Raw genomic sequence first — 14,742 nt, forward strand, 5'->3', positions numbered from 1 at the left:
AACCTCCCCTGGCACAACGTGAGGCCGCCCATCTAAGAAAGGACCTCGCACACAACTTGGGCTGGAGCAGAATTCCAAAGCTGGGCTGGTGGGGGAAGATGGGATGGGAAGGGATCCAATTTATCACCCAATTCCTGCACATCTTGGAGTGCACCTAATGCAGAAATCACTGTTAATTCTGCTGTCACAGGCAACCAAACACAGGCTCGTGTTCACAGACAGCTCCTCTGCCTGCAGGACCAAATCTTCTCCACAGATAAAACTGTTCAGTGCTTTAGATTATAATAAACAGTTGCTACATTCCCTTTTTCTTTCAGCAGCTATTTTTTTCTAAGACTCGAGTTAAGTACTATTTTAAACAGCACTCCAATCTGATAATATTTCAGTTGGGTGGCAATTCAGCTCTAGGTTTTTATATTTAATTTCCTCACCCAGCACGACGCTGCCCTCGATTTCCTTTCCCTGCTGTCTCACCAAAATACACTTAAAATTCTCCATTCAGCCATCTTGATTACATCCCACTTTGCATCAAAGGAAGAAAATTACCAGCCACTTGAAATCAAGCAGCAGCTGCTCGGGTTTAACTCCAAAATGCCTCTTCCAGCATGGCTGGCACAGGCAGATGCATCACAGAATCCCAGGAGAGTGGTTATTCCTGCAGGAATCCCTCTGGACTCGCAGAGAAGGGACAAGTCCTGAGAGCAGGGGAGAAATGAGGGGTTTGAAAAGCAAAGATCCAGGTTTGAAGCAAGGCCTGAGCCCTGAAAAAAAAACTATGGGAGCTCTCCAATGTGCCAGTTGGGGTCAAAGCCAGAGGAAATGGGATTAACAGCCTGGAAATTCAAAGCTTCCTTCAGGCATCAGAGGGAAGGAGGAGTCATTTGGTTTGAGTTTATACACCAGGTTACTCCATTTAGATTGATTTTCTTTAGGCAGAGGGTAAACCAGCCCCAGGCTCCCAGTCTGTGCTGCTTAATTCCAATTAGAACAGGTAAAAACTGACCCAGGATCAGCTTTGGGAATTGTTTGGTCCAAAACCAGGGGGTTAATTAGGAGAAGTGACTTCCTGGCACAGCAGTTTCCTCCATGGCCAGAACAATGTGGTTTAGGCAAAGGACTTTACCTGTGTGAGCCTTGAAACTGCATGTTTGGGATGCACAGTGGGGAAAAAGAAGTGGAAAGATAAGAAAAAGCAGCAAGTCTTTCCCAAATGGTGCTAGAAGTGAAGGCTGTCCAGCCCAAAAACCAGCACAGGCTACTCAGTGGAAATAAGAACAATTATTAAACACTGTTGGGGTTTTTTAAACACAAAGAAAAGACTCAGGGAGATCAAAGTCTGGTAGAGCAGTTGTTCAGTTTGGGTTTTGGCAAAGCAGCCCAGGAATGGGCTGGGATTTCAGCAGCCAGGTTTTACAGGGGCAGCAGCTGGAACAGGGAAAGCACAGAGGGCACAGGGGTGGTTCCTCCCCTCCCCTTTATTTACAAGCAGGCAGAAAACACAGAGGTTTTTCTCCTGTTTACTTCCAAAGGAAAGGAACACAGAGCTTCAAGTCATTTTACATAATTCCATGTACAGCCTGGGTGAACTGTGAGCTGGATCCAGGACACCTTCCCTGGCAGAGCCTGCACTCGTGCACAAAGTGACAGTGGAGCCCCAGCCCAGGCAGAGCCCTGGGGACACCTGCAACCTCCCTCCCTGTCCTCTGGGGCTGAAGCTGGGTGGCCAAAAAATAATGAAAGGGATGTGGGGATTCCAGCCCTGGTTCCCATTCCCCCAGGCCGCCATCCACAGGGCTCAGCCTGTGGAGCCTGGGACAAGAGGCAGCGTGGAAGTGCTGAGGGGGATACATTCCGAGTCAGGGGGAGGTGCAGGGAGGGGAGGGCTGGTTTTCCTTTCAGCAGGCAGCCAGTCCCTCCCCTGCCACACACACAGGCTGTGCAGAGAGCCCAGGGAAGAGCACATTCCCCTCCTGGAAGTTCAGCTGTTGAGGGATCAGGACTCCTGCTCTTCCACGTGCACACACGAGGGATAAAAAAGTGACCTGCAAAAGAGGAGGGGGCGAAGGCAGCCCCCAGACCAGCTGCAGTTGGTGTGTTCAGGGGGGTCTGTGCATTAAAAACATTCAGAGAGTTTGGGGTTGGGGCTTTCTGGTACCACAGAACCTCGGGGGATTGCAGGAGCAAGGCTGAAGGCAAAGGTAAGGCTGTGAAGCTGCACTCTCCCCAGAGGGGGAACAGTGCATCCGTTCTCCTCACCCCCCAAATCACTCCAGGGGAACCCCCAGCACACCACCCTGCAGCCCCCAAGGAGTTTTGCTAACAGGGGAGATAAAAAAAAAAATCAGCAAACAGCTCGAATTTCAAGTAAGAGCAAGCAGAAAAGTTGGATTAACAGCAAACCCCCAGCCTTTGACAGAGCCTGAAACTCCTTCACCGAAATCTTTTGCAGGTCTCCCTTTTAAGGCCTTAACAGAAAGAGGAATTCTTTTGTCTTGTGCTTGCAATCGCTGCCCTGTAGGAGGAGCAGCAGCCAAATCTCCTACAAACGTAACAGTTACAGTGTCTAGTTGTCCACGACCGTGCAAAGATACACACAGGGAGGGGGAGAACTATCACCGGGTGTTTTAAGCTTGTTGCAGGTACGTCAAGGTCGGGATTTATGTGCCAAGTGTTCGAAACAACCACACAAAGCAGCCAAATGTTGAGCAACTGCAACACTGCTGCAACTCAGGATCTCGACATCAGCCACAGCAAAGGAAGAAAAATAAAAATAAAATCAAATAAAATAAGAAAAATAATAGAAAAATACCCTCAAAACCAAACCAAAACTGAGCACTGTTATGGACACAGAAGAGTTTATCTTCACTGGAATTGTATTCCCAGGAGGGAAGACTGGATGTCAGAGAGACTTGGGGTCACCAGTCAGGTTGAGACCAGTGCAGATGTTGGCACAGAGATGACAAACACCAGCTGGGGCCAGTTCCAGAGTGGATTGTCATGGCAGGAGATCCTGTTGCTGAGCAAAGTTGATATCCATGGAGAGGAAGAGAGAGTGACCCCTCTCCTTAGAAGTTCTAGTCATGAGTTAAGGAACCTTAAGACAACTTCCCAAACAGCAGCAACAGGATTCTGTTGGGTCTTCAGAGATTCAGTCCCAGAGCTGTTTTGGGTTCAGAGGAAGCAGCTGCAGCCTTTTGTGCCAAATCTGTAAAGAAAATTGCAAAAGAAGGAGGTCAGGTTTTATCAACCACATCCACAACCAACCAGTAAAATTCCAGAGTGTCTCAGCACTTCACTGCTCTGCATTCTCTTGGAAACATGTTTGATAAGGGATGCTCTGAAAACTGGGATTATCAGCTGCCCAAATAGGAAGAAAACGACATGGACAGTGCCATGTAATTGTTCATCAAGATTCCTGAAAGGAATTGAAAATGGAAGCCTATTTACCCCTGTGCCACACAGATCCAGGGAAAGTGCAGCAAGCAGTTCGAGCCCACAAGCTCTGGTCACTCACTGCTACTAAATTATGGAATATCCTGACTCAGAAGGGACCCAAAAAGATCAATAAATAGTATTATTTATTTATCAATCTTATTGTTTATTTACTTATCAATAAGTAAATAAATTCAAGCAGACCCCATACCTGCACCACATAAGACACACCCAGCATTGCAGGACAGGGAAGATGCCCATTGCTTGACAATTTATCTAATTTATCACTCTGAACACTGCCTGCCTTTGTTAAATGAGGATGAAAAATTCATCAGTCCAAGCAGCAGCTCCCTCCCAGAGCCTTTTCCTTTTCCCTCCAGCCCATGGCAGAGGCCAGGCAGAATTCCTAGCAGAGGGCAGTTCTTTTAAGACTCAGACTTAGTTCTGCTAACATCTTTTGCTCTGCAAGGTTGCCCCAGGTCCCCCCAGGGCCTGCTGCCATCCCTACCTCCATCACAGACTGTCAGCTTCTCCAGCTCAGCTTCCAGCTCAGCATCAGAAATGGGGGGATTCAGCACCTTCTGAGGAACAGGAGGCAGATCCACAGGCTCCTTGGTCGAGTCCTGGAGGAGACTGTCCAGCTCCTTCTCCAGTTCCTCGGTGTCCATCTCTGCTGGTGAAAGAAAACACTCAGTTCCAAGAAGAATTAACCCAGCACAGGTGGAAATCTGAGTGAAACACAGGTATTATTGCTCCCATCCCTTGCTACTCGTGAGGAACTTCCTGTGCTTCCTCTAAAGGTCTGAGAAATCCAGGGCTGATTCCAGGGAAAAGGATTTCTCCCATCAGAAAAACCTTTGCACTGAGGCCAAGGAGTGCTGGCACATCACAGCAGAGACAAACAAGCTGCAGCAACACCCAGGCCAGAGGAAAAAGCTCCTCACTTCAAAAACAAAGCAGCAGCCGCTCTAAAAATAGAGTTGAATCAACATTACACAACCCAGAGCTGAGATCCAGCAGCAACTGGAGCCTACGAGGGTTTGGAGAGGCCCAAATCCCAGTTTGCAGGGAAAGGAGGACAGCAGGGAAGGGAGGAGCAAAGGATAAGAACCCCAAGACATACCCAGGCCATTGATCCCCACTCCAGCCAGAGTCTGGGCTACTTCATCTTGAGTGTCACAAAGCTGAGGAAAAAACACACAGAGTTGGATGTAGAATATAAACTTCTGCCTTCATCAAAGCAGAAATAACAAAAAGAATTCAAAAGTTGACTTAAAAGCAGCAGAACACTTCCATCATGACTGGTTTTTCACTGGCAAAAGGAGTAACAGGAAGATTATTTGATAAAAGTGCTACAAGGCCAAGTGGGAGGTTTGAGGATCAAACCTGAATCACAATTTCACAGTAAAAGTAAAAAAAAAAAAAAAATCCCTCTCATTTGAGCTTTTTCACATAAATAATGAGTTTATATTGCAGCTTAGCTACAATATTATTATATATAATGTTATATATATTAATATAATATTTATTATTATTATTATATTAGCTACAAAATGAGGAAGCTAAAGTCCAACACAGCTCAGCTACGACACTTTGCAGCCCCTCAGCTCATGAGCTGAAGTCACAATTTGAGCTGACACTGCTAAAAAACAAAAATTAATCCTTTGCTGGTTTTCACACCAGCTTATGCAGACAGATTCATTTTAATTCACTCAGAATTAACTCCTTTCCCTCACTGAACTGCACAAGATGATGGGTCAGGCAGCTGTTTTATGCCTGTAGTTGCATTCCAGCTTCCAAGGGTTTGTCTGATATTTCTTTTTTAACACACCTGAACATTTTCTAGGAAAGCTGTAGGCTTGCCCAATATTGCTGAGCAAAAAAGAAATGCACAGATTTAATGTAATACAATGAAACCAAACACAGAGTTCTCTGCAAACCTCTTCTTGCTGATCTCTGAGATCAAAATTAAGTCAGTTTGCTTTGGTGACATAAAGAAAAGAAAATAAACAGCACCAGAGGCCTCAGCATAAATATTTGGGTTTAATTAATTCACAGGTTTGTTCCAGTACCTCTTGGATCTGATCCACCAGGTTCTCTGCCCTCTCCACAGTCACATCCTTCATGGACAGCTTCAGAGCTCCCACCCCAGCCTGGTAGGCATTAAACACCTATAAATGAAAATACAAAAGAGAAAAAAAGATGCACGTTGCTGACAAAGAACAAACAAGAAGCTTCTCCCCAGGCCCCTCTGAGAAATATCAAGGAGCCAGGAGCAGGTTTGCCAGGAATAAGTCCCAACACTCAGAGATCATCAAGGCAGAGAGATTGGAGGCAGGAGCAAGTTTAATCAGGGGGATACTCTTGGAATAAAGTTCCAACCCTCAGAGGTCATCAGGCAGAGAGATTGGAGGCAGGGAGCAAGTTTAATCAGGGGGATACTCTGGGAATAAAGTCCCACACCCCTCAGAGACCACTGAAGCAGAGAATGGAGCCAGGAGCAGGTTTAAGTAGGGGGATACTCCAGGAATAAAGTCCCAACCCTCAGAGATTAGTGAAGCAGAGAAGAGCCAGGAGTGGGTTTAATCAGGGGGATACTCCAGGAATAAAGTCCGAACCCTCAGAGATCACTGAAGTAGAGACTGGAGGCAGGAGCAAGTTTAATCATAGGGATACTCCAGGAATAAAGTCCCAACCCTCAGAGATCACTGAAGCAGAGAATGGAGCCAGGAGTGGGTTTAAGCAGGGGGATACTCCGGGAATAAAGTCCCATCCCTCAGACACAGGCTCTGCCAGGCAGCTAAAGCACCAGGAGTGGGAAGAGAGGGGCTGAAGTGAGAAGGACAAGATAGAAGGAGCCCAGTACCATCTGGTCGGTCTGGGAGGCGTAAATCCGATCCAGGATTCCCTGCACTGCATCCAGCTTGGAATGCAGCTCCTCGATGCGCCGCTCCGTCCTCCGCTTGGACTTGAGGCACCTCAGAGCCTGGGGACACAAAAGACACAGCCTGGGTCACAAACCAAACACAGCTGGAGCTGTTAGGACATGTTTATACACAAATCCCAAGAGTCTTCAACTCCCTGAGTTTATTCCCACCCACGAGAAAACTTGGAGGAAGCTCTAAAAGATGGGGGACAAACAAGTGTCCTCCAGGGGTTCACTCAGGTATTCCTGGGTCACTGCTCAGAAGCAGAGGAGTCTTGGATTCCTACTTTGGAAAGGTCAGGCCATAGAAAAATATGCCAGTTGGCACCTGCAACTGCTCAGATTCCTGGTGGCTGACACTCCCTTCAAAAAAAAAAAAAAAAAGCAAATCACAGGGGGTTTTCATGTTGGTTAAAAAAATTAGCATGTTGCATTATACAGAAAAAAAGCAGAGGAAGATTGTGAAATATGTAGTTGTGTTGGTGCAATTTTGTTCAGAAATCACCGTGGTCTGTGAAGTAAAAAAAAAAAAAATCACTGCCAAATAAAAAAAAATTAAAGGAAGAAAAGGTGAAGGAGTTGGGACTTTGATGATCTAAGTGGGTCCCTTTCAACGCAGGATACTGAGTGAAAGTGTCTAAAAAACCCAGCAATCCCTGAGGCACACACACAACAGCTGCTTTGAAGAGTTATTTCCATTCCCTTCACTCTGGATAAATATATCCTTATCTTCACCTTAAGGAGGCTTCAGACCCACCCCTGTCAACCCACAGTGTCTAACCCTGGTTATGGACCAGCTCCAAGGACATTCCCTTGCACTTCCACTCACCAATTGCTTTTTCCCAGCTCTACAAGCACTCCGGGCATCCTCTTACACCTGGAAGATTCAAGAAGGAAAAGAACTCATTCCTTTGCCAGCAGTGATTTCACAAAGCAGAAACCACCCTCTGTGCCTTGCTCTGACCCTGAGGTGACCAGTGAGGGTGCATTTGGGATACAACCACCCTTAAATGGTTGCTGATTCCCAGAAGGAGCCCTTGAACGCATTCCAAATCTTGACAAACATTCCTCACACCCATTCACTGCACCTTGTTTTCATGGGGATAGGGAACAAAGACTGGGAAAGCTGCCCTACCCACGGCCGGGACACAAACAGGAAAAGAACAACACAGAGAAAGCAGCTTCTAATTATGCCACAAAGTTCTACATCACACAGACGTTGTTCCCCCCACCACCCTTGCCCAAAATTACTTCTCTTTCCTGGGAAAGGGACTCCACCTTCTGTGACAGCAGCTGCTCACTCTGCATCAGCTGGTACACCCCGATGTCCACGTCGTTCATCGGGGACACCTTGGCGTGGAGACCTCGGGCGAACTTCACGATCTGCCAAGAGAGCCACAGGCTTGAGCTCCCAAAATACCTTCACTTGGAAGCAAGGAAAGATGCTCTCACACTCCCAGTTTAAGCCTTGTTAGTGATGAGCATGCCCCAGTCAGCACGGATCTGATATTAAACTGGGCAGGATCGAGCAGCATCAGCGTGAAAGCAAAAAGCCTTCACGGAACAACCTGAGGATTTAAAGCTGTCCTGGAAGTGGATGGGAATGTCACACTTCCAAGGCCTTCAGGACACTGCAGGAAAAAGTGCACTCTCAGAGCTGAGAGTGCCTGTATCTGGGTACTGACAGAAAAGAATGGGATTCCAGGCTGATTCCAGTGGCATGGACTGATTTTACTTTGGATAACCGGAACAATCGACCTGCAGGCAGATCAGACCTAACAATTTTTCAGCTCTTAAATTAAAAAAAAAATGTTAAAAACTTTGGAAGAACCTGTCACACAAGAATGAGGATTTCCCCTCACCTACAACCCCGTTACAGCACTGGAGAACAAGGAATTTACCCCTTCCAGACACAGAACACCCACGTTCCACCAATAAAGTTTTCTTCCCAGGCAGATGGAATGCAAGACAGGGGTTATACCACCCAAAAGCAGTCACCTTGACCCTGTACCTTCTCTCCATTCTGTTCCAGGATCGTGACCCTCTTCTCCTTTTGCAGCTGGAGCAGCAGCAAGTAGAAGGTCCTTTCATCTGGGCACACACTGGCACAGAGGGACTGGAGCTCGGAGAGGGCGACGACGGGGTGAGAGGAGAGCGCGGAGTTCTGATAGAGCCGATAAACTTCCTCTGCCTTCTCCTGCAAGGACAACAGGGATACAGCTCACACTGCTCCCCCTCCTCACACACACACTGGAGGGGAAAACTTGGGACAGTTCCTCCTTTGGCCACGGTGACTTTCAGAATGAACCGTGCGAAACTCCCAAGGCAACTGCAGCGCTTTGAAAATAATCCAGTTGGCCACGGAAGCCAAAACTACACCAGTTACATCCCCTGAAACGCTGTGGAATGGCACAGGGATCACACAGGCAAGAAGTTGGCTCCACCTGCACTTCCTGGAAATCCCTCCCCTATTTAAAACAGAGTAAAATTATTCCTTTAAAGATTTCCTGCATTTCTGCCGGGCACAGGAATTTAGACACCACTTGCAACAGCAGCAAGTCTTGGGCTCATTTTTAGTAACACAGAGAGAGAAAAGGGGCTGTGACAGGATCCAAGGGTTCTAATCCCATGAAAGGCAAGCTGGAAGCACAGGCTCTGAGTGACAGAGCAGGGAAATGCCCCGGGAGTGGGGCTGGAGGGGACACGGGACTGACAGGCAGCAACTGCCCCATCACCTGTCCCTGCCCAAAGCAGATGGATGTCAAAGCTCCTCTTGTGTCCTGCATGGGAATGAACTCCAATCTGGGATTTACAGCAGGCTCACAGCACAGTGCTGGCCTTCCTAGACAAACAGGGAATTCTGCCCCTCTCCTGTTCTTGGAAGTCAGTGAAAACTCACTATCACAGAACCATGGAATGTCTGGGGTTGGAGGGACATTAAAGATCACCCAATACCACCCCCTTCCACTAGACCACAAGTCCAAGCTGGCCTTGGACATTTCCAGGGATGAAGCAGCCACAGCTTCTCTGGGAATTCATCCCAGCCCCTCCCCCCCTCACAGCCAAGAATTCCTTCCTGATATCCCATCTAACCCTCTGGCAGTGGGAAGCCAGTCTCTGTGTCCTGTCACTCCATCCCTTGTCCAAAATCCCTCTCCAGCTCTTGGAGCCCCTTCAGGCCCTGCAAGGGGCTCTCAGGTCTCCCTGGAGCTTTCCCTTCTCCAGGTGAACACTCCCAGCTCTCCCAGCCTGGCTCCAGAGCAGAGGGGCTCCAGCTTTTGCATCATCTTTATTATGTTAGTTTGAAACAGCACCTATAGATCTAAATTACTTCTTATCCCCAAATTACTCCATCCATCTCTCTCCAGGCTTTTCAACACCTCAGGGGCACAAATGAAGATCTACTCAGCTCCTTCCCAGCACATAAAATGACTCCTGGTTTTCCTGGAGATGCATAACCTCGGGAATGCTCTCAACAACACTCACCTGAAGCAGCTCCACGTAAATCAGAACCTCCTCTTCCTCAGGGATTTTGCTGTCCCCCAGGACGCTGGAGAGAGTCCACTTGAGGGGCTTCAGGATGAAAACTCCCACACCCCAGGAGATCCAGCTGCTGTCTACACTGGCCATGAAGTCTGACTCCCTCTGGAGCTTCCCACGTCTAGGGAAAAGATAATTCACGTGGAACTGAACACAGCCAGTCCAAATCTCAGAGATCCTGTACATCCCCAGCCCCAGATCCAGTTGAAGTTTGAGAACTCCCTGCAGGGCATGGAAGGACATGGAGGTCTCCACTCCTCCCAGGCTTCCTCTGGACCCAAAGGATGTTTTGTTTATTGTATTTCCAGGTTTTTTGTGTTTACTGTTTTTCCAGTTTCGGGAGTTTTCTCCCAGTTTCCTGACTCGAAACCAATGAAGCGCCACACAAGGAAATGGATGGTGAGGGCCAGTTTTTGGAAGGGTAACTGGTAATTCCAGGATACTTCAATTCTGTGTTAAACTGCAGTTCTCAGATCTAGTGATTTTGATGTCACAGACAGAGCTGCTGCTGTTCTGAAATCTCTTCAAGCCATCACTCCCTGGCTCTAATGTCATCACACAAAACATCTGGATGCAAACAGTAGTTTGTCACATCCCCAGTGCCACGGGCAGCTGGGGCACCACAACAACAGCAGGGTGAGCTCCTCTGACTCCCTGCCAAGCTTTGCCTCGCAAATTCCCCTGACTCCCTGTTCACAGAACCCTGGAATGGTTTGGGTGGGAAGGGAGCTGAAAGATCAGCCAGTCCCACCCTGTACCCCCCGTTCTGGGGCTTCTCATCTTTGTCCCTGCATCCCCCGATCCAGGCAGGAGCAGCCTTGTCCCCTGTGCCATGGAATCATGGCATCCAGGAATGGTTGGGTTGGAAGGGACCTTAAAGATCATCTCATTCCACCCCCTGCCATGGGCAGGGACACCTTCCACTAGCCCAGGTCGCTCCAACCTGGCCTTGGGCACTTCCAGGGATCCAGGGGCAGCCACGGCTTCCCTGGGCAACCTGTGCCAGCGCCTCGCAGGGCAGAATTCCCGACACCCACGCTGGCACAGGGATCTCTCCCCACCCGCATCCATCTCTCCTACGCCCCCCCTTTCCCCGCCGGCCCCCTTTACCTGAGCAGCTCCCTGAGGACGGTGCCCAGCCCCAGCGGGACGCTGCCCCGCCGCTCGAAGCCGTTCTGCAGCTCCCGGAGGCAGGTCCTCACCGCGCCCCTCCTGCGGCCGCGGGCCAGCACCAGCCCGACCCAGAAGGCCATCTTGCTGTCCCTCGGTGCTGTTCACCTCGCGGCTCTGCTTGAAGGCCGAGAACAGGAAGGCCATGCGCTCGTCGTCGCTGTCCCACTCCGGGGCAGGTCGCCGGCCGGGGCGGGCCCAGGGGGGGCCCCCCCCGGGCTGCACATCTACGCGAGCCCCCGGCTCCGGCCGCGGCCTCCGCCCGGCCCGGCCGCCCGCCTGCCTCAGGGGAGCCGCGCACGGCGCCTGCGCGGGGACAGCGCCACCCCTCCGGCGGGACTTGGTACGGCCCGGGCTGCACCCCCCCTCCCAAAGGGAGCGGTGGTACGACCCGGGCAGGGCGGGCCCAAAAAATCCAGGGGAGGGCATGGAGTGACGTCATGTGTGACGTCATGTGTGGCGTCACCGCGTGTTGTGGGGAAATTCTGCAGGATGGGGACTGCATTTCGGACTGCTTCGGAATATATTTATTTTATATATATATATATATATCCAATCAGTCCCCCCATATAAATACTATTATTATATTTTATATATATATGAATATATATATGAATATATATATATATATACATATTATATATATATAAATATATATATACATATATATAGTCACAGTAGTATAATAACCGTTTCTGTTGCTCTTGTTATTATCATTGTCATTATTCTTTGTATTGGTCCCCGTATATAATATATTAATTATTTATTATCTATCTATATCTATATTATATCTATAATATTTATAGATATATAATACTGTGACTACATATATATAGTGTCACAGTATTATAATGATAATTGAGTTTTTTGCTCTTATTATTATTGTAATTATTATTGTTGTGCCCTATATATAATATATTAATTATATATTAATATATTATCTATCTGTATCTGTACCTATATTATATCTATAATATTTATAGATATATAATACTGTGACTATATATATAGTGTCACAGTATTATAATAATAATTTTTCTGTTGTTCTTATTAATATTGTTGTTATATTATTATTGTTCCCTATATAAATATTAATTATATGTTAAATATATGTTTCTATCTGTATCCATAGCTATATTATATCTATAATATTTTATATAATATTATACTACATATAACGTTATACATGTATTATATATATTACTTTATATTATATATTGACTATTCTATGTTCTATAATAACAATGTATAAAATAAAAATATATATTATATATATCTAAATATATATATAAAAATATCTATATTATATATAATATATAAACCATATATAAAAATATAATAATATATAACAACATATAATAATATATTACAATATGTAACAATAAAGTATATTTAATATAATAAAGTAATAATGAAGTAAAATATAAACCAATAAAGTATTAGTGATCAATATATACTGTGATAATAAAACGTTTTATGTATATATCTAATATGATATTAGATATTAAACAATGCATCATATATAATATGATACTAAATAATAACTAATATATATATAGCTAATGTACTGTATATCTAATATATTATAATAATAAATAAAATATTTGTATGTATCTAATTTAATATTGCATATAGGATTATAATATAGAGAGAGCAAGCTTATATTTATAGATGTATAATTCATATATATATTTATTGCGATATACGTGTATTTTATGCATAGACACACATATATATAATTACATGTAAGGTGTGTATGTCAATTTATATAAATATAAATAAATATAGAAATAATTAATTGTATAAATATATAAATAAATATATAAACAAATATAGAAATAAATCTAGAAATAAATAAGTCTATAAACAATTAATATATAAATATAAAAAGAAATCTATAAATATATATAAATATAATATATAAATAAATCTATATAATATAAATAAATCTATAAATAATATATTAAATCTATAAATATATATAAATAAATCTATAAATATATATATATATAAATATTAAATAAATAAATAAATATAAATAATATGTATAATATATAATATATATAAATAAATATATAAATAATAAATATATATAAATATATAATATATATAAATACATCTATAAATATAAATACATAAATATATAAAAATAAATATATCTATAAATAGATCTATAAGTATAAATATATAATTATATATAAATAAATCTATAAATATATAAAATAATATAAATATAAATATAGTAAATATATATAATATATAAAATATATATAATATATAAATAAATATGAATATATACATAAATATAAATATATAAATATATAAATATATATAAAGAAATAATAAATATATAAAAATATATATAAATATAAATATATAAATAAATATAGAAATATATATATATATGGGTCCTCTTTTTTTATACATATATATATTTGGGCCCCCTTTGGCTGGACAATCACCAGCTTAACCCTCGCTGGGGTGCACGGGGAGGATCCATCCAGCCCTCGGAGCCCGGGACACGGAGCTTTCCCCCCGCTGTGCCTCCCTGGGGGGGTTTTCCAAGGCTGCCGAGCGGGGCTGGAGCTCCGGGAGAGCTCTGGAGCCTCGGGAGGTGCTGCCTTCCTTTCATCCAGGGCTTTATTTTCCCACATTCAGAGCTGAGATCAGTGTCTTAGGAGGCAAAGGACGCTGAAATAGGGATAAAAAACCCCAGTGATGGTCCGAATCCCCCGGGATTTGGCAACACCACCTTGGGTCCCCTCCCCTGGCAGCCCTTCCAACCCACCCATCCCACGGGAATCGGGGTGACTCAGCACAGGCAGGAGCCTATTTTTAGCTTCTTCTTCCAAGCTTCGAAATTTTACATTAATCCTTCCACTTCCAGCCCCAAAAGAACGCCGTCTTCTGCCCGGGAAGCCATTCGTCCCCGAGGACCCGGGATGGCTTTGGCCAAAAAACCAGCCTGGCCCTGAGCAGGGCACGTTTTGGCCGCTGGCAGCCGAGCAAACACCGCTCCGGGAAAGGGAAACGGTGGCACTGGATCACGAGCCCTGTTCAAAGGAGCCACACGGGGCCGTGTTTACACACCTGAGAGATTTGGCCTTGGACCTGCACGGCACCAGAGGCGGCTGGAGCGGGGGCATCACATGTCTGGGGGTGAAAAGAGCCAAGGGATGATCTGATCTCCTGCTCCGCTCCAGAGGAGAAACGCCCCGAAGTGGCTGAATCCCAGCTGGCAGCTCAGCCCCACACAGCTGCTCCTTCACTCCCCCACAGCGGGATGGGGGAAAGGTTCGGAGAGGAGAAGTGAGAAAACTCGCTTTTATCTGGGGTTGAGATAAAGGCGGTTACAAAAGCGAGGAATGCAAAACGAGGAATTCCTTCCCCGCTTCCCGTGGCAGGCAGGTGTTCAGCCACCCCCCCCAGGAAAGCAGGGATCCAGCACAAAGAGTCGGGAAGGCAAATTCCATCACTCCAAATGGTCCCACTTCCCCTCTGCCCCCTCAAGGTGAGACCCCCACGGACAGAGCTGCCTCCAGCTCTGGGGTCCCAGCTCAGGATGGACGTGGAGCTGCTGGAGTGAGTCCAGAGGAAGCACCGAGGGGATCAGAGGGATGGAGCAGCTCTGCTGGGAGGGAAGGCTGGGAGAGTTGGGATTGTTCAGCCTGGAG

General features: G+C 45.5%; 1 protein-coding gene across 1 annotated transcript; it reads right to left on the bottom strand.

Annotated features, from left to right (window-relative positions):
- Nucleotides 1–1,501: 1,501 nt before the first annotated feature.
- On the bottom strand, nucleotides 1,502–11,310 carry CHMP7 (charged multivesicular body protein 7). The gene is given in 12 exon segments (XM_032712669.1): nucleotides 1,502–3,205; nucleotides 3,941–4,105; nucleotides 4,556–4,616; nucleotides 5,505–5,603; nucleotides 6,299–6,418; nucleotides 7,188–7,228; nucleotides 7,594–7,741; nucleotides 8,370–8,555; nucleotides 9,845–10,019; nucleotides 11,009–11,161; nucleotides 11,163–11,244; nucleotides 11,247–11,310. Coding segments are annotated over 12 exon segments (1,344 nt in total). The 5' UTR covers nucleotides 11,296–11,310; the 3' UTR covers nucleotides 1,502–3,140.
- Nucleotides 11,311–14,742: the final 3,432 nt, after the last annotated feature.

The sequence above is a fragment of the Chiroxiphia lanceolata genome, chromosome 28, assembly GCF_009829145.1.
Source record: "Chiroxiphia lanceolata isolate bChiLan1 chromosome 28, bChiLan1.pri, whole genome shotgun sequence".
NCBI lineage: Eukaryota > Metazoa > Chordata > Aves > Passeriformes > Pipridae > Chiroxiphia > Chiroxiphia lanceolata.